Source organism: Ostreococcus lucimarinus, chromosome 12 (genome assembly GCF_000092065.1).
Source record: "Ostreococcus lucimarinus CCE9901 chromosome 12, complete sequence".
In the NCBI taxonomy this organism is placed as follows: domain Eukaryota; kingdom Viridiplantae; phylum Chlorophyta; class Mamiellophyceae; order Mamiellales; family Bathycoccaceae; genus Ostreococcus; species Ostreococcus sp. 'lucimarinus'.
This window is the reverse complement of record NC_009366.1, coordinates 289429-313245: the sequence shown is the minus strand read 5'-3', so window position 1 is coordinate 313245 and position 23817 is coordinate 289429. Positions and strand designations below refer to the sequence as shown.

At 56.3% G+C, this 23817-nt stretch overlaps 8 protein-coding genes across 8 annotated transcripts; 4 read left to right on the top strand and 4 right to left on the bottom strand.

Annotated features, from left to right (window-relative positions):
• Positions 1-106: 106 nt before the first annotated feature.
• OSTLU_39103 (predicted protein) lies at positions 107-1558 on the bottom strand (the record flags this gene model as incomplete). The annotated part of the gene is made up of 1 exon (XM_001420616.1): positions 107-1558. One exon carries the CDS (start codon positions 1556-1558, stop codon positions 107-109), a length of 1452 nt encoding a protein of 483 aa, XP_001420653.1.
• Positions 1559-12332: 10774 nt separating this feature from the next.
• On the top strand, positions 12333-12662 carry OSTLU_8108 (predicted protein; the record flags this gene model as incomplete). Its single annotated transcript, XM_001420779.1, has 1 exon — positions 12333-12662. A coding segment is annotated over one exon (330 nt), but the record flags the coding sequence as incomplete, so codon positions are not given.
• Positions 12663-12793: 131 nt separating this feature from the next.
• On the bottom strand, positions 12794-14326 carry OSTLU_17613 (predicted protein; the record flags this gene model as incomplete). Its single annotated transcript, XM_001420615.1, has 1 exon — positions 12794-14326. The coding sequence occupies one exon, from the start codon at positions 14324-14326 to the stop codon at positions 12794-12796; it is 1533 nt and encodes a 510-aa protein (XP_001420652.1).
• Positions 14327-14703: 377 nt separating this feature from the next.
• OSTLU_39472 (predicted protein) lies at positions 14704-16641 on the top strand (the record flags this gene model as incomplete). The annotated part of the gene is made up of 1 exon (XM_001420778.1): positions 14704-16641. The coding sequence occupies one exon, from the start codon at positions 14704-14706 to the stop codon at positions 16639-16641; it is 1938 nt and encodes a 645-aa protein (XP_001420815.1).
• A 307-nt stretch (positions 16642-16948) lies between these two features.
• On the top strand, positions 16949-17941 carry OSTLU_26849 (predicted protein; the record flags this gene model as incomplete). Its single annotated transcript, XM_001420777.1, has 1 exon — positions 16949-17941. The coding sequence occupies one exon, from the start codon at positions 16949-16951 to the stop codon at positions 17939-17941; it is 993 nt and encodes a 330-aa protein (XP_001420814.1).
• An 89-nt stretch (positions 17942-18030) lies between these two features.
• OSTLU_4881 (predicted protein) lies at positions 18031-18984 on the bottom strand (the record flags this gene model as incomplete). Its single annotated transcript, XM_001420614.1, has 1 exon — positions 18031-18984. A coding segment is annotated over one exon (954 nt), but the record flags the coding sequence as incomplete, so codon positions are not given.
• A 255-nt stretch (positions 18985-19239) lies between these two features.
• On the bottom strand, positions 19240-19635 carry OSTLU_26847 (predicted protein; the record flags this gene model as incomplete). The annotated part of the gene is made up of 1 exon (XM_001420613.1): positions 19240-19635. The coding sequence occupies one exon, from the start codon at positions 19633-19635 to the stop codon at positions 19240-19242; it is 396 nt and encodes a 131-aa protein (XP_001420650.1).
• A 1510-nt stretch (positions 19636-21145) lies between these two features.
• OSTLU_17608 (predicted protein) lies at positions 21146-23645 on the top strand (the record flags this gene model as incomplete). The annotated part of the gene is made up of 1 exon (XM_001420776.1): positions 21146-23645. A coding segment is annotated over one exon (2500 nt), but the record flags the coding sequence as incomplete, so codon positions are not given.
• Between the last annotated feature and the right edge of the window lie 172 nt (positions 23646-23817).

Below are 23817 nucleotides of genomic sequence, written 5' to 3'. Positions count from 1 at the left end.
GGTCGCGATTTGAAGTTTGAGTGTGGCTGTCGAGTGTGGCTGTCGAGGCGCAGGGAGGAGCGCTGCGCGTTGTCATGTTTGCATCTATCAAAGTTATTCAAATCTATCAAAGCCAGGGTCGCCATCCGCTCCACGCGACGGCTAAAAGTTCTGGGTTGGTCGCTAAGTCTAATAACGCACGAATTTGATGCTCGACATCGGTGCATTTCTTCGCGGGCGGCGCATTCGCGCCAACGAGCGTCTTGCGCAAATCTGTCCAATGTGCAGAATTCTTGTGCTTTGATTCGCACTCGTCGACGACGACGACGGCTGGATTGTCGAGTTCTAATTTGCCCCACGCGCGAGTGATTCTGTTCTGGATGTGAGATTGCGTACCTGCACTCACGGATTCGCGTTCCCAATCGATTAGGGGATCGCGAAGGAAAATGTCCATCACGCCCTTGAGAAGTGTCGAGCCGTCCTGAAGCGCCTTCATAGTTCGGCACATGTCCGTTTCCAGCCACGTGCGCGCGTTCAATGGAGAGAAAACATCGAGAAGAGCTGGAGTCGCTCTGAATGGGACAAGTTCAGGAATCGGAAGAGCGTGTGTAGCGGTGCCAAAGGCGTACCCAAAATCGATGTGTACCAACTCTCCCGTCGATATATCGAGAAGGATGTTGTCCAGATGCCTATCGCCAACTCCAGCAACGTAGCCACAAATGCTGGAGGATGCTAAAGATGTCGCAAATGATTGCCTCATCATGACGAAAGCTTCTGCGCTGCCTGCGGCTGTGAACAAAATCTTCCGTAGAGCATCTGGCGACGTCGTCGCCGATTTCAATCGCGTGAGTATAGCCACCGAGTCGTCTTTCGATGCTTTGCCTATCGCACTGAGGTAGTCGCTGTGTGTCGTCGCATCTACATGCGCAGACTCTCGCTTTCGCTTGCCAAGTCCCGTCGCGCGCTCTTTAATCCATCGTTGATGTTCAACGAATGCAGTCACATTCGCTTCTTCAACAGGCTTATTCAGAAGCCGAAGCAGCGGCGAAGTTTTGCGCAAAAATTCAATCAAGCCGGTTCGATTAGATAGAGGGGAGACATGGAAAGTCCGAACCTCTAACCCCCTACCTCGAGATTCCGTATTAGAGGCCAAGAGCCCATTCATTGCTCTGAATAAGCGCTGAATGCGCTCGTCTTGACGCAAGTCCTCTCCACCCTTCACGATGAACTGATAATCTCTGCCATCGCTTCCTCTCATCGTTATTTTTTTTGGTCGCTGCTTGGATTCGAAGACCTGTACTTCCGGTGCGAATCCCATTATGGTGACGTGTCGCTCCATATCTGGCGGTGCATTTATGTTGTCGTACTGCCCGGGAATTTCCAGGGCTGTTGAAACTCCGGCAAAGCTCGCATAGCTCGCAAACCATGAAGAGAAGTCGCTTAGTCGGATTCTTGATGCGTTGTTTAGACCCGGGAATTCTTTGACCCAAACTGCGACGATTTGAGCTTCGGCATGTTTCAATGCGGCGTTGACGCTCGTTTTCTCCCTGCGCGCCGTGGCTATCGCGCTCGTCAACATTGGTGACGCAATTTCAACGAACCGTTTGTTAATCAAGCCCAACAAAGGATCTTCTGTATTTGTCAGATCTGAAATCATGCCATCGACGATATTGCTCGCGGCGTTGACGTCGTGCTGATACTCGCGGAGTTGAATTTGTTGACGCCAAAAATTCAATCGATTCGAAGGGAAATCCAAGAGCTCCATACCACGATTGAATCCATCGTGTAGCGACGAGGCGAGCGAAAAGTTCATCCTTTCACTTATATGTTTATCCATCGTTTCTTTGATGAGGTTGAAGTGCGGTCGTACGGCCGCTGGATACTTTGACACCAATCTTTGTACCAACGGCGCAGCAACCTTTCGAAGATTCACGTCGGAAACCATCGATAAAAGCTGCGGAATCCAATCCAAAAATAACCAAGTCGGGACGCGTAAGAGTGTCTGACTGTAGTCGCGAGCGTCGGGGCAAGTTTCTCTGAGCAAGGTCAGAAGTCGAGGTAATAGATGACGCGCTGGTGTAGATTTATGCGCGCTGGAAGCCGCCAATGCCTTCAAAGTGTGTAGGATGAAGACTTCCGCAAGACTCGACGCGTCGTTTAGACTCGATACCAGCCAACCGTTTAATGCTTCTGCGCATTCGGTCGATACAGACGTTTGCACGTATTCACCGTGTAGCTTTTTTAGCGCTGTGTCGCAAAAGTGAGCGAGTCTCAACGACGCCTCGGACGCCTGCGCTGCATTTGTGCTTCGTTCTGCAACAGAGATATAAGAATTGATCGCCGCGATGCTATGACTCAACGAATCATCGTCGCGTGCACTCGCTAGGTGCTCGCAGAATTGTGCTTCTAAAATGGTCAGGCTCATTTTATCGTCCTCCCGCCATCGATCTTCACTCTGCAACTTTCGGCACATTTCCAATGATTGTTCCATGGCGGTGTTCGTACCCATCGACAGCTTGAGCTTAAACACTGCTTCATGAAGTCTCAAATCCTCGGGCGCGCCTGTTTGTACCACACTTTCGATGTATTGTCGCAAGAATTTGCGAGAAAGAACCACTTGACCGACTTGTCTCAGACCGTCGGATGCTCGTAGAAACATTTCAGTCCGCATCGTTGCAATAGAATCTGTGCGAATTTCTGGAATCACACTTGCCAGCGTGCCCAGCATCCTGGAGCGAAAAGTCACGACGCGTTCCCAAACCTCAGACGCATCGTACGCAGCCGAAGGCCATCGTGTTTGCCATTTGCTTTCGAGTTGATTGACGATAGATTCCGCTTTCTTGATGTCCATATTCTTCAGCTTGCGAAGTCCTGTCTTCAGTTCGTCAATCGTGCGCAATGTTTCGTCGATCTCGACGGCTGGTTGTAAGGCCTGCAGCAGTTTCCGACGAATGGCAACGGACGCACTACAGGTCGTGCTCCATGAGTCTATGAAGCTTTGGTAAACTTGCTGCAATACATCATGCACCTCACGAGTATCGTCGCCGGCACTGTCAGATAGCAGCGCGTTCATCGCAATCTCTACACCGAGATGCTTCAACTTGCGAGTAGAGTCCTCCTGCAGAAGAACTTTGGTCAAGAATGGCGACCAGTCTTCCAAAGGTTGACGAAGAGCGACTCTAAATGCTGTGCAAATACTAGATCCACCCGAAGCTTCTCCAGGAATGCAAGACAAGTCTTCGATTTTAAACTCGCCAGTTCGCACGTCCTCGAGATGTTTTCCGATTTCATCCCATTCTCCGAGCCGCTCGGCGCAGCGAAAAAATTCATGTTTCAAAAACTCGCTCTCTCGCGGAGATCGATCAATTTCAGCACTCAATAAGTGTTTGTACGCTTGCACGGCATCTCGCACATTGCCAGCCATCTCTTGTCGAATCGCACACATCGTCTCCTCCTGGTGAGGAAACGCGTTCACAAACGACAGCAAAGCGGCGTCGTCGTAACCCAGCGATCTGTATAGTTTAGCCAAAGCTTCCCAAGTCTGCGGTGACTGATCACCAGACGTGATCATCGACTCCATCGCGATGACACCACTCGATAAACTTCTACCGCGTGTCGCGAGTCGAACGACGTGGTCGACAGGAATTTCCGCGGCTTGTGGGATGACTTCACACAAGGAAAGGATGAATCGAACGAGCGACGCATCCCTGCCTTCAATGCTTCCGACGAAATCTTTCAGCGGTTGTGCCACGATCGCCATCGCTTCCTTTGCTGGACGTGCATCATTTTGGTCTTTTAGAATGAATGCAAACTCATGCTGTGCTGAATTCGCGAGCTCTCGGAGAAGCGTGCATGCGACTGCCGAATCGCGTTCAGCGCAGAGGAGGAAAGGCGTAATCAATTCGTGGCACGATATTTTCACGTCAGGTAAGTCACCTGTCCTGTAAGATCGAGTCAGCTTGACGCTGTTTTTCATCTCTTCGACCAGAAAATCGTCGATCTTCTTTTTGTTGGCTCCAATGTCAAGATTTTGCGCAATCTCATGGAACGCACCAAAGTCTTTGACGTGCTCTTGCGACTGTAATAAATTCGCTAGCTCGTACGGAAGCGAGGTCGCAATCGTTGGGTCACCACGTGCAGGTTGTTTGAAGTTTGCCAATATTGTCGAGAGCACGACACTTCGCTTCTCATCCGCGTCCGGGTCTTGCGCTTGAGTTGAAAACAAAGGAGCCATGGTTTGAGACGCTCCACGGCGGCGCAACGAATCCAGCTTCACCGAAGTGAACACGCACTCCGATAGGTCGTTGTCAATCAAAGGAGCCCTTGACGCCGGATTCATCTCTTGTACCGCAAATAAGAGTCTGCACGCTGCAGCGAGCCATAAACTCTCTACTTTCGCGTGAGGAATCAATTGGAGGGTGTCGTGAAGACGCGTGACCAAGTTATCGAATTGCAGTCGCTTGTTCCAAAATTGTAAAGCCGTTTGTCGACAAGTCAAGCTCACGGGATCGGCGAGTGCTCGTAAAAGTGGACCTTGCAACGACGATTCGTTGATGAGTTTAGGGTACGTCTCCGCAATGGCAATGCACAAGTTTGTATGCGATTCGCGAACTTTGACAGCACTTTCCATCGACACCGCATTGTCTGCTTCAACGAGAGCATTCTTCCATAGCTCGATATGATTTGCGTCTCTCTGAGTTCGTGTGATTGCCTGAGCGCCGCGCGTGAGCGCTTCGAAAAGTATAATCATGACTTCGCAATCCCGCTGCTTCAATAGAGAACCAACGAACGGCAATAGTCGGTCGTATGTCCACTGTACCCGTTCTGGTCTGTGATCTCTCGTCAAAATCAGCAGCGCCACGCACCGCGGTTCGCCCCAGAATGTATCAAGACGTGACTGTATCGATGGTGCGAATCCAGCATCGTGCACAAATGATGGACAACTTATCGTGATTTGATCAAGCGTGTTCAGTAAGAGGTCGTCACTCACACCTTTTAACTGTTTTTGCAAGGATTTGTGCCATTGAGCGACACCGCCATCGATTTTCATGATTCTACCAAGTAACGACGCAGCAAGCGTTGTCAACCCCTTACGAACGTCTTTATCGATAAAACGCAACAAAATATTCAAAAGAGGTGACGGTATTTCTTCGTCAATTTTCTTCCCCTGAGCAGTCGTGATGAAAACACTCGTATCGCGAACGCACAATACTGGTGCTTCAGCGTTGATTAATATCTCGATGAGTTTAATAGCGAATTTCTTCCGAAGCGCACATACTTTCACCAGACTCGTGTTTCTGGGGTCTTTTGGCTTGCACTCAAGATGTCGTTGCAATTGATACATCGAACTTTGGAAGCAATGCGACGTAGGTGTACTTGTCATTCGCGCGGTGTCACGCAAACGCGAGAACAACTTGCTGCAGAGTTTGAGATTCTCTCTGAAGATGTCTTCATTCCTCGAGTACCCACTCTTGATGACGAGCTCGGTGGCCTCAAATATGCTCGTTTTTGCTTCCTCAAAGTTCGAAGACCACAAGTTGTCGCACTCCAACGCGATGTTCATAGTTTTTCGCAAAGGTGTTGACACGTACGCGGCATCAGATTCCTTCGTGATTTCAATCATCGCGGAGAGAAGTGCAATCATAAGGTCCGAGTGCGCGGCCAGGAACGATGGCTGTGTAATCAAAACAGTCATGCCGACATCGCCACTGGACTCAGATGTGAGATCATCGTTTAATCTAAGTAACGCCTTGACGACGAGAAGTTTGACCGAAGCCAAAACCGCGGGAGAGTACAGCAGACACGAAACCATTTCCAAAAGTTGCATCTCCGGTCGCAAGCCACTTGCATCGCCCGTCAAACCGCGCATTACGACGAGCTTTAGCATCTTAAAGACGCCATCAGACACCGGGTGAGCCTCGAGTTCATCTCGCGGGGTACCTTTTGAATGGTTGTCTTGTTGCGCAATATCTTCGTCGGCGGCGAGATTATCATTCTCGGCAGTATCAGACGGTTTCAGGGAGTACATCGCCGCAAGATTTGAAGACAAAGTGAACGATTTGAGCCGTGTAGTACTCACGTCAGCTTTCAAGTTTCGTTGAGCTCGTTTCACTTCCATTGTCGCCTCAAGTTTCACGCGTTTTGTCCGGTCGACCAGATTATTCCATGACGCAACGTTCTCAAATAACTTGGCGTAAAACTTGACATCTGTCTGTGTGCAGGTGAGCAGCGACGCAAAGACAGAAAAGGCCATTTTTGTCGCGTGCAACGCGATACTCTCTTGACCTAAGAGCGATTTACTTGCCGTTCCGTGTCCACTGAGTTCGCTGATTACAGCTTTTGAAACGAGGGCATTCAGTTTTGGAACTTGCACGCAAGGTCCATCCATCACTTCTTGCTTCGTGCACTTTGAGTACATCGCAGACAAGACACCGAAAGTCCTTAATCGCGATAGGATATCAGTTTTACCGCCGCCGATATCCTGCGCGATCGCTTTTGCATTATCCGTGAAAAACGCCAAGACTTGTGTGGGGTCGCTCGACGACAAAAGTTTTGGAAGAATGCGACACACGGCGAGTGCGCGAGACTCAACTGCCACATGTTCATCCTCTGCAATGAGCCATATCTGTTGCGCTACAGCGGCATTCCATCGTATTTCCGTGACATCTTCTTCCAGTAAGACCGACTTTGAATCTGAATCATCGTAAAACGGAAGAAGCGCAGCAATCAGCGATGGTGCTTGGTATTTGGAAAACGCTTGTTTGAAGGCTTTCACTGTTGATGGAAAACGTTTCTTGAACGTGGTTGAATCACATCGCTCTTGAACGACCATATTTTTCAACGAATCACTCAAACTCTTTTCCAGCGCATCGCGAGATGATTTTGATATGTTAATTCCCTCCAAAATCTCAGCGGTGATCATGACGGCATCAACTTGCGAACTCAGAGAGATGCAGTCGCATCGCACGCATCGCATCAAGCCAGCCATAACAGTTAAGAAACTCGTGTAACTGTCCTCCGATGCAATCGAGTCGTGGCTCGATCCAAGCGCTCGATTTAGCTTCACCGCTGCGCGAAGAATTGCCAAAAATCGTTGATGACAGGTATTTTTCACGACGGCAGAGGCGTCTTCGTGATCCTCATACAGATGACACAAATGCGACATGTTCTTTTTCAGAGTGGCCAGTACACGTCCTCCATCCAAACTTCGAGTTTGCGTCGCGTTTTCCTTTGGGATTGAGAGCTCAATCACACTGACGATGACGTCGGTGACGACGGCACCACTGGGTGATTGAACGTCCGCCCCAGCGACTTTGAACAAGTCACCGGCATAATCGTCGAATGAATATTTGCATGCGCGCAGAATGGGTTCTCGGTAATTGCGATAGAATGTCTCACCGAGTTTCGCATCTGAATCTTGGACCCTGTCAAGAAGAAGGTCAAGAAGAGCACTAGGGGCTATGTTAAGATGCAGACAAAGCTGCATCACGACTTGGCCGACCACACGCTGAGGAGGATTTGCGTGGAACAAATTACGCACGACTGTCGCCGCGCGACGAGTCAGATTCTTTGCCGATGATTCACCTTCCTGTGGTAGAATTCTGCGTAGCACGAGCACATTCGCGAGCTCGCGATATCCGTCGGCGAGTCGTTGTGCGGCTATGCAACCTTGTGCGTTCTCCAAATTGATCGCACCGAGATCAAACTTTGGTAGCGCAATCAGTCCTCTGAGACACGCAAATGCTTCTTCCCCTAGTCGCGCAACTTTGCTCGAACCGTGATCCTTTGTAAGCGTTCTCAGAAGCTGTGCCGCAGCGGGCATAAGGTATTTGCGACTAGAATCAGCGTCATTGGCAATGTTTTGCGAGTAGAAGATGGATGACGATATCAGCTTGATCACGCGTCTGTTTCCATTTTCTTGCGGTAAGGAGAGCGCCAAGAGCGCTTCCTTATCGCCACCACTCCACGGCGAGTTCAAAATACTATCAAAGAGAACCAGAATTTCGCGAGCTAAATGACCAGTCTGATTGGCTGGTGTATCTTGTTCTAGAACGAAAGAACTTTCGAGTCTACCAGAAATGCTATCTAAATATTGACCGACAGCATGAAAGTGCGTCGTTCTCGAGGCGGTGAAAAATTCCAAATCAGTGAAATGCATGGACATAGTCCAACTTGACCACTGCACGACGGCGATAAATCTATTAAGCAGCCGTTTGCTCCCATTCTCAAGCGCCTTCATTTCGGGAACTGAAGCATCGACGCAAGACGAAATCACATGCAAGTTGCCTTGCAGCCACCGTCGGACGTCAGAAAGCGCCAGCGGCGCGATGGTGGCAAAAGCCTGCTGTGCCTCGCGTCTCAAGAAATCATCACCGCTAGCGGTGAGCTCGAGTAGACTTCGCATGAATGAGTCAGTACATTTCGACACTGTTGATCCCGGTGAATGCAGGAGCCATTTCGCATGAGTCTGGATAGCGCGTAGGATCTCGCGAACAACGATAGCCATAGCAACATCAGCGCCTCTCGTGGAAACTCCAACAGTCAAAGAATGTTCACCCGACCTTTCAATACTTTTGAATGTAACGTTAAGTATTTCCAGAACGTATTCATCGAGCAAGTTTCGATGCTTCGTCACATGCTTGAGACACTTTCTTAGCGCCGTGACCGCACCCAATCTGTGCGCTGAGCCCGTGTGTCCCATCAATCCGAACAAGGTGCGCAGAATGTACCTGTGATTTACCGTACCTTCGAACGCTTTCGTATCTCGCACATATTTTATACTCCACTCTAACAACTCTGCGACTAGTGAGGCGCAAAGATCACGAACGGCACCGGCTTTTGAAGTGTTTGACAGTCCCTCGATTAAGGCGTCAAACAAACACAGTGTCACGTCCAACTCACGAGCTTGGCTCTTCGCATACCATCTGGTCATTTGGAAGCTAAGGTCGCTGAAGAGCTTTCTGGAGATTGCATCAGCATCGACAGACAATTCGAAAATTATTGGGAAAAGTTTCTCGAAAATTGAGCGGTACTGAGATGCGCTGCGAGTGAAATCGCCCGCCGACGCCGTCGGACCTTGCGCGCTTCTGCCAATCAAAAAGACAGTTGAACCATAAAGTGCCTCGCACGCAGCAATTTTTGTCGCTCTATCTTGAGAAGACATAGCCAAATGAGAAGTGCGAGGAAGTAATTTATCGAGCCATAACTTTGTAGACGATCGAACCAAACCGATGGGCATCGACAGCTTCGAGTCAGAATCCCACGGCGAGTCGAGCTCACTGTTTGATTTTGCAGACAATAAACCGTGTGCTGCGCCACCCATCGAGCCCAAAATTTTAACGATCCGAATGAAAGTCGCGCGTTTGAGCCTCATTTCGTCTTGCTCCTTGCTCGCCTGCTTTTTCTTCCTGTCGCGACCCTCGCTTTCGTATACTTCGCCAAAGAACGCATTCGAACTCGATGCGCTGTCCAAGTACGCACTAAGGCGTTTAGCTATCTGTACTAAGTGCGGAGAAGTCTCATCTAGATGCTTACCATCGAGCCAGCGCTCGAGGGTGTTCAAAGCGATTGTCGTCACCGGAGGATGTTGTAGACCAAGTTCAAGGGCTCGCAACAGTGGTGCTATCAAATTTTCAATCGGAAGTATTACCGAAGGGAGTGTCAATAGTAATTGTAACACAGACGCGAGCAGCTCGCCGGAGAATCGTCTTGTGTCTTGCAAAACATCTCGTAAGAATTCTCGAAACAGCGCGACGACTTGCTCCACTTCGGCTGAATCTCGTCTGCCAAAGTATCCACTGCGATCAGCGGCATTGACGATCGTTCCAATGAGTTTGTAAAAGGCAGAAATCGAGCTGTTTCGATTAGCCATCGCCATTAATTTCGTGCTGATATGGTTCACCCAAGGCAGTAATGCGTCTGCAGGGGACTCCTCAATGACTCGCTGTGCGAACTCTACGAGCTGTAAGAAGGTGCACATATCACCCGGATTAGATGCGCTTGCGTCGTCGCCTAAGCTCACCGCCACTGAAGTTGTGTCTAAATCATCGCTAGTAGAAGTATCGGTTCGTGCGTTTCGTTCGCTATTCGAATCCTCTCCGGTAGGCGTCACAATGCCAAGATCGAGCGTAGTGCAAAAGTTGAGGAGCTCGTTTACGAAACAACCGTAAACGCCTGCGGCGCATTCATTGCCGCCGCCGATGAGAGCCGTCCAAAGATCGACGTAACGAGGCCACATCGGTACCGGATCGTTTTTGCACAGCACTTTGTCGATTGGGTCCGGCTCAGAAAATCGGAGCGTCAAGAACAAAAGCTGAGAGCCGATGCGCGTCAAGAGTGTCTGAAGAGCGCAACCTTTGGAAGCGAGAACGACAAACAAATTCAGCAACGCGTTACGAATTTGAGGTTTACGTCTCTCGAGTTCGAAAGCGTACTGCTCCCAAATCCAAACAACCAAACCAGCGAAAGTCTCTAGAAGCGCCTCGTCAATCATAACGTTTGAAGATCGCAATACGTCGCTAAAAGCCGATAGTAATGCCACCTGACGCTCAATGCTTTCGAATCTTTCTTGAAACTCATTTTCTCCTTGCTGAAATTTGATGTACATCGTGAGCTTGCCGAGTCGTTCCATGTATGTATTCACCTCTGCGTAGTCGTCGGAGAGCAACTCCATCGCCGGCGCGGCGAATTTCCCCAATGCGTGAACGCACGCCGTCTTATCACGTTGTGACGTTTTCTCGTCGTCTAGCATCCGCATGATGACTTTTAAAATATCATCCAGTAATTTTGCGCGGGAATCCCGTGATGAAGAAAACGTATCGCACACGAACGCGTCACGCATGGCAGGTAAAAACTCTTCGTACGCTGCTGCCGCACAGCGAGCCAGTTCCTTGTTGTTGTGCGTGCGCAAATTCAACAGGAGCTCGAACATCTTGGAAGAGATTTTCACCAGTTCGTGTCTCAACGCGTGCGCGTGCGTGGTGATTAAGTCAAGCGCTGCCTTGGACATGTCTGTTCGAGTTCCAGTCTCTCGCAACGACACCGCGTGCTCGACGATGCGAACAATGCGCGCAAAATTCGCCTTGTCCGCACCTTCTTCGGCGACGCGCGCGGATAAGGACGCCGTAATCGCATATAACGCGCTCGCCATGAGCACAATCTCCTTCTTTACGTCTTCTTCATCGTCCAGCGCGGCATCTAAAATGCGACACGACGCCGTCATCAACCACTTCGCCGTCGGCGCACTCGAGTCCTCCATGGCTTCCTCCGCCGTCACGAGCGTCAAACCCTCGCGTCGCAACCCTTCGTGCATACCGCCGATGACTCGCAATATCAAACCTTTCACCGTCTTGCTATTTTTCGTGTAACTCTCGAAATCTCTGCGCAAAGCCCGTCCGTACGCCTGCATCGTCCCTCGTCCAATCTCGCCCGCGTATCGTCTCGCCAACGTCAACAGCGTCTTCAACGCCCCCGAGCGCACGCTCATCGACGTCTCCTTACGAAACGTCATCATGATCACTTCAAACCCATCCCTGGCTCGCGATCCCAACCCACCATCATCGCCGTCCATTCCCTCCATCCTCGTCGCGAGCTCTCCCGTCAAGTCCAACGCCTTGGCTCGCGCCGTCGCGAACGCGTTCCCTCGTCGTCCATCCGTCGCCTCCACGAACGCCACCACGCCCGCGCGCCGATCGAACACCGCACCCGGGATCCCCAGACGCGCCACGTCTTCCTTCGCGATCGATTCGCATCGTTCCTACGTCACCGTTCGTCAGTTTCCAAATCAAATCAAATCAAATCATCATCCTTCTGTCGTCGTCGTCGTCGTCGCCGCACCTTGAGTTCCACGAGCACGCCCTGCGCGTCCACCGCGCTGGCGTCGCCCTCGCCCTCGACGTCGCGCAGACGCGCGAGATACCCTCGAATCGCCGCGTCGTCGTCGTTCATCGCGAACGCATCTTCGTCGAAACTGTCCCAGAGACGCGTCGCGTTGTCGCGCCTCGCGCGCGCCTCGCGCGTCGCGCGCGTCGCTCGACCGCGCGCGCGAGAGAGACACGTCGAGACGCGCGACGATCGAGGCGCGCGACGATCGAGGCGCGCGACGCGGCGACGGCGACGCGGCGAACGCGCTGCCCGGGAGTGCCCGGTTTGCGCGCGCGCGCGTCGAGCGCGTTCGCGACGCGCCGACGCGCACACGACGACGCGGGATGGCGTCGCGCGATGGAACGCGCGAGCGCGAACGCGCGTGGCGCTGGACGACGGCGCGAACGCGCGCGCGCGCGATGCCGCAGCGCTGGCTCGCGTCGATGACGAAGAAATTCAACGACGCGAAAGACGACGACGATGCGTCGACGTCGACGACGAAGACGACGAAGGAGGACCTCGGACGCGCGACGTGGACGTTTTTACACACGTTCGCGGCGCAGTACCCGGATGAACCGACGCGGCGGCAGGAGCGAGACGCGCGGGAGTTGATTATGATTCTCACGCGAGCGTACCCGTGCGGCGAGTGCGCGGCGCATTTCGCGGAGATTGTGCGCGTGAATCCGCCCGATTGCTCCTCGGGGTTGGCTTTGCAGCGATGGATGTGCGCGGTGCACAACGAGGTGAACGCGTCGCTGGGCAAAGCGTGGTTTGATTGCGCGAAGGTGGACGGGCGGTGGAGCAAGTTGGAGTGCGACGAGTCGGACGCGTCGCCGGGGTGCTCGCTCGAGGGGCGGCGGCGGAAAATGATGCGATGACGCGTCGTTACGAGAGTATCGTCGTGTTGTGTAATGTAGAAACTTTGCTAAAAATTTACGTCGGTTTAGGCTATTCATTCTTTTGGTTTCGCTCGTTTCCCTCGCGCTCGAATCTCCGGAAGCACGCTCGACAACGCTCTGCCGTTGAGATCGAGTTTCACGACAGGATTCTTCCCACCCTTGACGGATTTGCACCCGAGTTCGCGCGTGTACGCCATCATCTCTTTCGAGTCCACTTTCAAGTGCGGGCGCACGAGCTCAATCTCCAGCGTCCACTGGCAAAGGCGAAGCGCGATGAGAATGACTTGCAGTCGTACGAGATCTCTTCTGTGTTTGGACATGACGTACTGTCGAACGTCGCTCGCCACGTCTTCGTCCATATAACTATGTATGAGTGCCTCCTGAAGCAACGGATCGACGTTTTCGGCGCTGGTGAACGTGAACCGATGCGAGGGCTCGGTCGGCGTCTCGGCGTCCTCTGTCGCCTTTGGCTTGGCTTCTTTGATTCGTTCGCGCGCAAGTAACTTGCACAGCGCGTCGGCGTACATAATGAGCTGCGCGCGTTTGTTGAGTTCGGGCTTTGTGCCCGTTTTGAGGCACAACGACGCCAAAGCCAGCGTGAGCGGCTCAAACGTGACTTCGCCCGAATCGGTAGCGCCGTCGGCGTTTTCCAAAAGATCCTTCGACCGAAGCTTATGAAGCAACGCATGGCACGGCATGGAGGCAATCGGGTACGCCTCGTCCAAATTCAACGCGTTTGGTTCGTGAGGCGGAATATTCCGCGTTTTCCCAGCCTCGAGGATGAGTTCGGCGCGACTCTTCAGCGTCGCCGCTCCCTCGGCGATGTGCGCCTGCATGAGCTTCGGCGACGCAATGGAAGCTTCGTCCAATTTTCTCGCCGCGTTCAGCCTATTCACTTGGCGCTTGCGCTTGTCCGACGCGAACGCTTCGAGTTGTTTCGCGTTGATCTCCGCGCGAACCGCCGGATCGTTGATATCCGCCAAATCGCTCTTGGAGTGCTCCGTGTAATTGTACTTGCGCAAGCGCGTCTCCAAGTCAATCACTCGCCCGCCAGCGATCGGCATCAACTCCAACTCGTACGCCCCATCATCCTCACCCGACGCTTTCTTCAGCCTCCCCAACATCATCTTCCCGTCGTACCCCCGTTCGCGCTCGTACGCTCTCCCAATGCCGCTCGCCGCGTGCGTAAAATTCTTCCCCACGTACTCCACCCCGTCGAGCGTCCCTCGCACGACGATATTATTCCCCCGAAACGCCTCCTCCAGCCCCCCGTGCATCCCGCGGTGCCTCTTCAAGCCTCCGTCTCCGTACTTCTCCGCGAGTTCCTCGCGATCCATCCCACGTCTCGGCCGCCACGCCTCGAACGTCGTCGCTCGCTCGACGCCCCGCGCGCCGACCGCCCCGCACCGCATCACGAACGGTCCATCCCGCGCTCCCGCGTCGTCGTCCGAGTCGCTCTCGTTATCGGACTCGAGTCCACGCTTCGCCCGCTCGCCGCTGACGCGCAACCGCAGCGTTTTCACGCCCGCGCGTCGCAGTCGCGCGCCGAACGACGACGCCGCCGCATCCGCCGGTCGTTGCGTCATCACCGTCTCGCGGCGTCACGCGCGCGTCGAACGACGCGCGTCTCGCGTCGAGACGTCGAGCGTGCGCGCGCGCGCGCGTTCACGCTCGCTCGCGGCGTCGAGCCGCGGCGTCGCGCGGTGCGGCGCGTCGACGCGCGCCGCGCTCGACCCCATCGGGTACGTTGAGTCGTGTACCGTCGTATATGGGTAAACAGTGAAGAGTCAAAAAAGATAACGGCGCGCGGCGTATCTCGCGCCGAACGTCACAGCGCGCGCGCCGCGCGGGCATCGCTCGCGAGTCGCTTCGATCGGTGACGACGCGCGCGATGACGCCCGACGCGACGGTGGCGCGCGGCGCCGCGCGCGCGACGACGCGCGCGACGACGCGCGCGCGCAAGATGCAGCGCGCGACCGCGCGGATAACGAGCGCGACGAGGAAAGACGCGCGCGGGCGACGAACGGTGACGCGCGCGAGCGCGCTGGACGACGCGAGCGAAACGCACGACGTCGTGGTGATCGGAAGCGGGATCGGTGGGTTGTCGTGCGCCGCGCTGTTGGCGAAGTACGGATACGAGGTGAAGGTGTTTGAGAGTCACTATCTCGCGGGCGGGTGCTGTCACATGTTCGATCATCGAGCGCCGGATGGGGCGTTGTATAAGTTTGAGGTCGGACCGAGCATTTGGGAGGGGTTGGATCGACCGACGGGGAACCCGCTGAGGATGGTGCTGGACGCGCTCGGGGAGACGGTGCCGGTGAAGACGTACGACGGGATTTCGATGTGGACGCCGGAGGGGCACTGGAGGTTTCAAACCGGGGACGATGACGCCCCGGGTGGGTTCTGCGATTTGTTGCGCGAGAAGGCGACGGATCCGGAGTTGGCGATCAAGGAGTGGAAGGCGCTGAAGGGGCGGTTGGAACCGTTGTACGACGCGCTGGACGCGTGTCCGCTCACGGCGCTTCGCCAGGACGCCGGGTTGTTGGTGTCCACGGTGATTGCGATTCCGTTTTACCTCACCCATCCGAACGTGATGTTGGATATTCCTTATATTTTGGACTCATTTCATAAGTTATCGCGACAGTACGTCACCGAACCGTTCTTGAAGCAGTGGATCGACATGCTGGCGTTTTTCAGCGGGTTCCCGGCGGAGGGCACGATGGGGGCGACAATGATTTATAGTATTCCAGGATTCCATCGTCCCGGGGCGTCGTTGTGCGCGCCCGAGGGCGGTACGCAGGCAGTTGTGGATAAGCTTCAATACTGCTTGGAAAAGTATGGTGGTGAATTGCAGCTCAAGTCGCACGTGGAGGAAATCATCGTCGAAGACGGAGAAGCCAAGGGTGTGCGTCTTCGAAACGGTAAAGTCATCAAGGCGAACGTCGCGGTCGTTTCGAACGCGACTATCTGGGACACTGTGCCGATGTTGCCCCAGACAGACGAATTAATAGCACAAGGTCTCGACAGGGCGGTGGAGTGGAAGGACGAAATGTCGGAAATCCCCGCCCTCGGAAGCATCATGCACTTGTTCCTCGGCATCGACGCCACGGGCTTACCCGATCTGGATCCGTCGCATCTGTGCGTTTTGGACTGGGACCGACCTCTCGGTGATCCCCAAAACGTCATCACAATCTTCATTCCCACCGTGCTCGATCCTGAAGTCGCACCCGAAGGTAAGCACATCATTCACGTGTACACAGCCGGAAGCGAACCGTACGACATTTGGGAAGGCAAGGATCGAGGGAGTCAAGAGTACAAGGATTTCAAGCGCGAACGCGCTGAAATCCTGTGGAATGCCATCGAACGCATCATACCGGACATTCGTAGCCGCGTCGAAGTTGAAGTGTACGCGTCTCCGCAGACGCATCAACGGTTCCTCCGACGGCACCGCGGCACGTACGGCCCGGCGCTCCCAGCCGGCGGCAGCCTCTTCGGCTTCTTACCTCTGCCCGAAGTTCCGCAACCGGGCGTATTATCCCCTATCCCCAAGTTATTACGTTGCGGCGACTCCGTGTTCCCGGGCGTCGGCGTTCCCGCGGTCGCCGCCTCTGGCGCCATCGCCGCGAGCACGCTCGCCCCGCTCCCCAAGCACCTCGGTCTCATGTGGGACGTTTCCCAAACTCAAAACACCTTTTGGCGCGAGTGCGGAGGCAAGGAAAAGTGGCTCGCGTCCGCGCCCGCGCCTTTCCGACCCGCCGCGGGCGGCGGCGCCGAATTCATGACCCCAGACCAATACTACAAGCCCAAGCCCGAGGCCGAAAAGTCCTTCGCCGAAATCGGCAAGCGCGGCGTCGTCGCTCAGTCCCGCGAGCGCGGCGTTGCGGATCGCGAGTCGCGGTGACGTCATTGGTAAATAAATACGCGAGAGCCACCCTCCGGCCGAGCGTCGCCGACGCGCGCGATAGCGTAGTGTATTCTATGAAGACCGAGCGTATTGTACGCCGTGCTCGCGAAAAGCGCCCGCGACCGTTGGATCGTCGTCACTTCGCGCGGCGGCGGCGCGCGGCGGCATGCCCGCGCCCCGCCCGACGATGGTCGCCCGCGTCGGCGCGTGCGGTGACCGCGACGTCACCCTCGACGACCTCCACGCCCGTCGTCGCGAGTACGTCGTCGCGCCGACGTCCGCGCTCGTCAAACGCATGCGACCGATGGTGCGGGACGCGCGGGATTTACCGCTCGTGTACGCGCTCATAAACGTCGCGAGCACGGTGCCGGCGATGGCGATGACGGTCGTGATGTCTCCGCCGTCGCACGCGCTCGGGTTGGCGTACGCGGTGACGATATATGGGTTGTATTGGCGACGGTTCGTCACGGCGGCGCACTACTCGAGCCACGCGCCGGCGTTTCGAGGCGACGGGACGGCGGGAACGGTGTTGAATAACGTCGCGAGTTGCGCGCTCGGACCGTTTTTCGGGATGCCGTGTGGGCTGTACGCGATGCGGCACGAGTTGATGCATCACGATGGGGACGAGGGGTCGAAGGCGAGCGGAGGGCGAGGGCGAGGGATGAATTCGACGGCGACGTACGCGAGAGACGGGGCGTTTGCGTTTTTGAGGTATTGGGTACGGTTCGGCGCGTGGTGCTTCGTGGAGTTGCTCGTCGGGGCGGTGAAGAGGAAGGCGTACGTCGACGCGATGCGGTGCGTCTTAGGACTCGCGGCGACGTATGGAGTGTATTCGTACGCGGCGGCGATGAACGCGACGGCGGCGTTTTGGATCTTTGTCGTGCCGTACGTCGCGGGATCGTTCGCGGCGGCGTTCGGAAGCTGGTCGCAGCAAATCTTTGTTGATCCAGATAAACCGCAGTGTCATTATCGTTCGTCGTACTGCGCGATCAATCATCCGAATAATCAGTTGACGTTCAACGATGGGTATTACACCGTGCATCGCGTCGACGCCGACGCGCACTGGTCCGACTTGCCAGAAAAATTTATCGAGTCTTTGGACGAGTTCGCGAGGAACGACGGTCTGATTTTTGACGGCGTCACGCGACGCCGCGTCGGGCTCGCGGTGTTGTGTGGCAGGTTAGGATGGTTAGCAGATAGATACGTCAACGTTGGACAGCCGGCGAGGACAAAGGAAGAAATAGTGGCGATGTTACGCCAACGCTTGCGACCCGTCGGAAAGAATAAAAGCGCGTAGTAACGGTAATAATATAACATAGCAGCTATCGTGGACGATCATCTGACTTTCGCGATCGTTTCGAGCAACGTCGCGTGCAGTTCTGGCGAAGACGTGGCCACGATGCCGATGTCGATGTCCAAAAATCGTCCCTTTGAAAAATCGAGTGGATTCCCGGCGCCATCGGTGATGACCCCTCCCGCCTCCTGAACCACGATCGCGCCCGCGGCGTGATCCCAAACTTTTTCTCTATAACTCGCGGGCGGAAACCTGAGATACATATTCGTGTCTCCACGGGCGAGCGCACCGTACTTTGCCATGCTATCGATGCGCACGGGCGGCGCCGTTACGCCCATCGCCGCGCTCAAAGAATTCGTAAACCCATGATCGGCGACGATGGAGTCCCCCCACGATTCCATGTACGTCGCTTCGCTCGAACTGGCCACTTTATTCGTCGTTATTTTCGCGCCATCTCGCAGAGGATGCTCCGCGTCGAACGCCCCCACAGTCGTCCCGCGCCCCTTGTACGCGACGAAAATTACTCCCGGCGCCGCCGTCGGAATTTCCGTCGCTCCTCGCGGTATCTTCTCGCTCGGCATGTTCGGACACCCGAGAACACCACCCGTAACTTCGCCGTCCTCCATGAGCGCCAAAGCGATGGCGTACTGCCGACCATTAATGAATCCTTTCGTGCCGTCGATTGGATCGAGAATCCAAAACGACCCCGACGCGCCGCCGTCCGTCGCCCCGCGATCGATCGCGTCCATGACCTCCTCCTCGCTCAGTCTGCGCTCCACCACGCCTTCGAGCGCATCGTTCACCACCGCCGTCACTCTCGCTCGCAATTTCGCGCCCGCTGGTTCCCGCATACTCCGCGCGTCTTCCTCCGCCACCAGCCCGACGTCCGGCCTCGCGACGCCCAGGACGTGCGACACCACCGCCTGCGCCGCGAAATCCGCCACCGTCACCGGCGAGTCGTCCGATTTCGACACTTTTTCGTTCGTTCGCAGCTCGAACTGCATCTTCCGGCACAGCGCGCCCGCGAGCCGCACCGCGCGCGCGGCGTCCGCCATGACTGATGGATAATCATCCGTCGCTCGAGACGCGCGTGCGCTCGCGCGCGGCGCGTTCGAGCGACGCGACGCGCGAGACGTCGACCGGGGCGCGAGCGCGCGCGCGCGGGTCGCGATCGCGCGCATGTCTTCGCGTCGCTCGCGTCGCGAAGTCGCGCGAAATCGCGTCGCGACGGCGACGAGAGGCGACGAGACGGCGTCGGTACGACGATGAATGAATGTGGAAACAACGCGCGCGCGCGCGAATCAATCGATCGCCTCGACGACGGAAGAATCGTTTCGAATCTCGACGTCGTCGTCCTCGACGTCGTCGCGCTCGCGAGGCGTCAACGCGAACGGCGCCACGACGACGTCGACGATTCGCCGCGACTCTTGGAAAACGCACGTGTACTTCCCAGACATGCTCCCTCGCTCGCGTTTCAGCACGCACGCCGACGCGTAACGAAACGTCTCCCCCTTCGCGAGCGTCGGCTGCTCGCCGACGACGCCGTTCCCCGAGATGGTCTCCTCGAAGCCGCTCTCGTCCCGCACGCGCCACTCTCTCGACACCACCTGCACCGCCTCGTCGTTCCCCTCGTTCGCGATCTCCACCTCGTACGCGTACGCGAACCGCCCGATCGCCGGCACCGTCTGATCGGGCATCAGTCTCGCCCGCACCTTGACCCGCACGCCCTCCGTCGCGCGCTCGCTCGTCGCGCGCGTCGGCGTCTCGCCCAACCACCTCGCGCGTCGCCGCAGCGTCCCCAGCGCCGTCAGCGCCGCGTCCACGCGCGCGTCGTCGTCCTCGCCGCTCGCGCGCGCTCGAAACGCGTCCCGAACGACGTCCGTCGTCGTCGTCGCGCCTCCGCGCGTCCGCGCGCGCCGCATCGCGCGCGCCCCGAGCGCGCCCTCGAGCGTCGACAGTTCGCGCTCGGTGCACAGCTCTAGCGCCGTCTTCGCGCGCGCGCGGACGCGCTCGCGCTCGAGCGCGCGCGCGACGCGCACGAGCGCGCGATACGCGGCGCGCGCGACGCGCGGAGGCGCCATGCGCCGCGGCGTCGCGGCGCGGTGTCGCGCGCGCCGTCGCGCGGCCGACGACCCTCCTTCTTAGAATTAATCAGCTTTACAATACGTCTATGTGCGCGTACAGAGACACGCGCGACGCCGATGATTGGATGGCGACCGACCGGTTTTTCCACAGTTTCAAAGTTGCTGACGAGGACGGTCGCCCCCCACTGAGCATGGCACGCGTGGCTCTTTTCTCACCGCGCGTGGCGCGCGGGGAGGCGCGCGGTCGGGGTGAAGACGACGTCAATCTCGATGCGCGTGCGCGGCGGTTTCGAGCCGCGCGCGGCGTCAAACGCCGGCAGCCGCGTGACGCATCTCGGACGCATTTCAGCCACAGCGGACGATATCGGCGCACACGCGCGCGCAATAGCGCGACGGTCGTCGATCGCCCATTGTTTTTCGAGAAATACCCGCGCCAAACGACGCTTTTCCATCGCGCGCTCCGCTTCGGCGAGCTCTGCATTCGCCGCCGCCTCGCGTTCCGCGTCCACGCGACGTCTCTCAATATCTTCCGCGCGTCCAACCGCGGTCAGGCGCGGCCAAACTTTCGAAACCTTTTTAACGCAGTGAAAAATCACCTCGCGCGCGGTGCGCTCGATCGTCATCGTGCGCGTCTCGACGTCGTCGTATAAATCCGCGCGCCACGAGTACGGCGGCGCCGACAGCGCGAGACGCGCCGACGTCCCTGCGCTCGTCATCGCAGATCTCGTCAGTCGACGACGCGAGCGCGATCAAACGCGCGCGAGCGCCCGCGCGCGTCGCGCCGAGCGCACCTCGCGCGTCCCATCGCTCGGCGCGGTCCATCGCGAGCGACCGCACGGGTGCGACTTTGACCGTCACGGTCGTCTCGTCCTGCCGCCACGCGCACCCCGTCGCGTCGTCCGCGCGCCAGTTTTCATCGCACATTTTTCCGTCGCCTCGCGACGGGCTCGCGCGCGGACGCGCGCTCGAGAGGGCCGCGCGCGACGCGCAGTGACGCGGCTCGACGCGAATCGGCGTTTCGCGTCATTTCGCGACGCTCGCGTCGATCGAGCGCGCGCCCGCGCCCGCGCGCGCCGCGATCGCGTGACGCGCGCGAAGTAGACGCTTCCGTTCGCGCCGCGCGATGACGACGACGATGGAGGCGAACGCGGAGGCGCTGTTTAAAAACAGGACGTTAGACGAGATCAGAGAAGTCGAAGCCCGGACGCGTCGCGAAGCGCGAGAAAAGGCCGAGGCGCTGCGGTGCGTGCGCACGCGACGCGATCGACGTCCTGGACTGACCGACGCGCTCCGAACGCGCAGGAAATTGCTCGGGGAGTCGTATAAAGATGCGATCGCGACGGTGGAGGCGCTGGAAATCATCGAAGAAACGTCACGGAGCGTGGCGCAGACGTCGAGGGAGATCGAGCGCGCGCTGCGGGAGATGAATGAAAGCGTGGATAGATCGAGTGAGCGGGAGATCGGGGAGGAGGACGCGCGAAGGGCGGCGGCGGTGGAGCGAGGGAGTCGAGTAAAATTTTTGTTGGACACGCCAGAGAAAATGTGGGGGCTGTTGGAGGATTGCGCGTACGAGGAAGCGGCGATACGGTTGATGGCGTCGGTGGAGATGTTAGATGAGATGACCCGCGGGAAAGGGCGGGCGGAGGCGCTGTACACGACTTTTCCGGTGGCGCGACAACAGGCGACTGCGCTGAATAGCTTCAAGGCGCGCGTTTCTAAACGCGCTCGAGCGGGACTGGAGCGTTCTGGATTGCGCGTGTCAGAGGTTGTGAGCGCGCTGAAAGCGCTCGTGATGATGGAGAATTTGAGCGCGACGCAGGCGTTGACACTGCTGTTGCAAACGCGTCAAGCATGGGTACGCGCGTGCCTTCGCGACATCGCGGGCTCCACGGTGACGCAAGAGTCGTTGAATAAGCGTCTGATGGCACTTATGGCGGATATCAAGCACGTGTTGCAGCTTTGCTTCGAAATTTTTGCGGGAGAGAAGGCTTTGATCGCTTCGAATACGGCTAAATCGCTCACTGTGGATGACTTGTTCCAAGGCGTCTTCGAACCGCACGTCGAATGGGAGCAGTTTCAGGCGTCCACGAAGCAAAGGAGGGAAAAGTTAGAAACTTTGAGCAGTAGTGTGGTGAGTGATGCGTGTTTGGCGTGGTTGGATCGATTGGGGCGCGATATCTCGCTGAGGGGTGTCGCGGTATTTGGGAAGATGTCAAGCTGCGCCGAACTTGCCGCGCTCGAAGCCACGTGCGCGAGCGATGAGAAGGAGTGGGAAGAATCCTGCGCCACGCTTTTCAACCGCAAAATCAATCTTTGGCCTACATTATTCGAGCAACCTTGGCTTCAGCAAGCATTTGCTCTGTTCAAGAAGTCGTTGTCGTTCGCCGTCATCAAACCGCAAGTCGACGCGGCGCTCGTGGACGCGCTCAAAAAGAATTCCACTGATTCTCGCAAAGAATCTTCGATGTGGTCGAGCTCGAGCGCGTCAAAGGATGAAATCGTCAGTGTTCCTGATGATATCAAATGTGCGCGCGCCGTGGCGCGAAGCATGAATAAGATTATGCTTACGGTGAGGAAAGACGCTTTGAAGCTGCACGGCATTCACATCGGCGGCAACGCCGACGTTGAAGGTCGACTCGCGAAATTAGCCGAGCACATTCATGCGTGCGCGCACAAGGGTTTGGTAGATTTAGCTCAGTACCTTTTGTCCAAAATCAGTACGCAGCCTACGGAGGTGAACGGGGCGTTGATGATAGGACATCTCGCGGCCGCCGTTATGGATGTCGTCAAAGAGACAACCGTGCTTTTGAAACCAGCGAACGTGTGGCCAAAGTACGACGAATCCGCGGAGTTGATCATCAAACCCGCGCGAACACTACGAGGGTTGAAGAAACCAAAAGAATCTGAAAGTGCGAAAATCGAGGGCGTCAAGACAGAGTTTGAGAACGCGATGAACGCTGGATATGAGGTGTGGGTGAACAACTGCGCCGCCGACACCGTTCGCACATTCAGAGCGGCGTTGAGTTCGGATGACTCGTTGGCGTCTGACACGACGCCTTCGTGTTGGGAAGAAGTGACGGATAAGAACAGCGAAGGATTGCAGCTTCGGCTTCCAGCGACGCCGTCGTCCTACGTGCTCACGTCTCTGCACGGCGCGTTACAGGAAGCACAGCGCGTTGGCGGACACCTCCTACCAAGATCTGCTATTCGCATGCTCGCTACTTCTCTCGCCGATGGTCTTTTGCAAGCGTACATTGATGCGCTCGCTCGACCTCTTCGTTCGGAAAAGGGTACGTTACAGCTGCTTTTGGATGTCAAATTTGCCATGGACGTGCTCGCGATGAAGGATACGTCTCGAGTCAACGACGTGCAAAATCGCCTCACGAGTGCGCTCGACCCGATCGATTGGGCGACGTATGAGCCTTATATTTTGGACAATGAACGTCGCGCCTACAGACGATGCGCTGTTTTGCTCGGCGGTTTCGTTCAACTGTCCAACTTGTATCAAGACACGTCCATCAAGCCCGCGACTGGGGCGAGCGCCGCCTCGGCAAAGCCAGTCGCGCGCTTCACCTATCTCCCCGTCAGTTTACCCACTCTTCGTGCGTTGAACTCTGACAGAGGTAAAGGAAAAATAGACTGGGGCGAGATCAAAGTCGATACGTTCGAAGACGAAGAGCAGGAAGGGATTTTTTCATCCATTATGCAGCAAAGTCGAAAAGGTCTGGGCAACCTCCTGCGCGAGTTAGCATAAAACTACTCTACCGGTCATCAATATTTAAAATGCAGCAACAG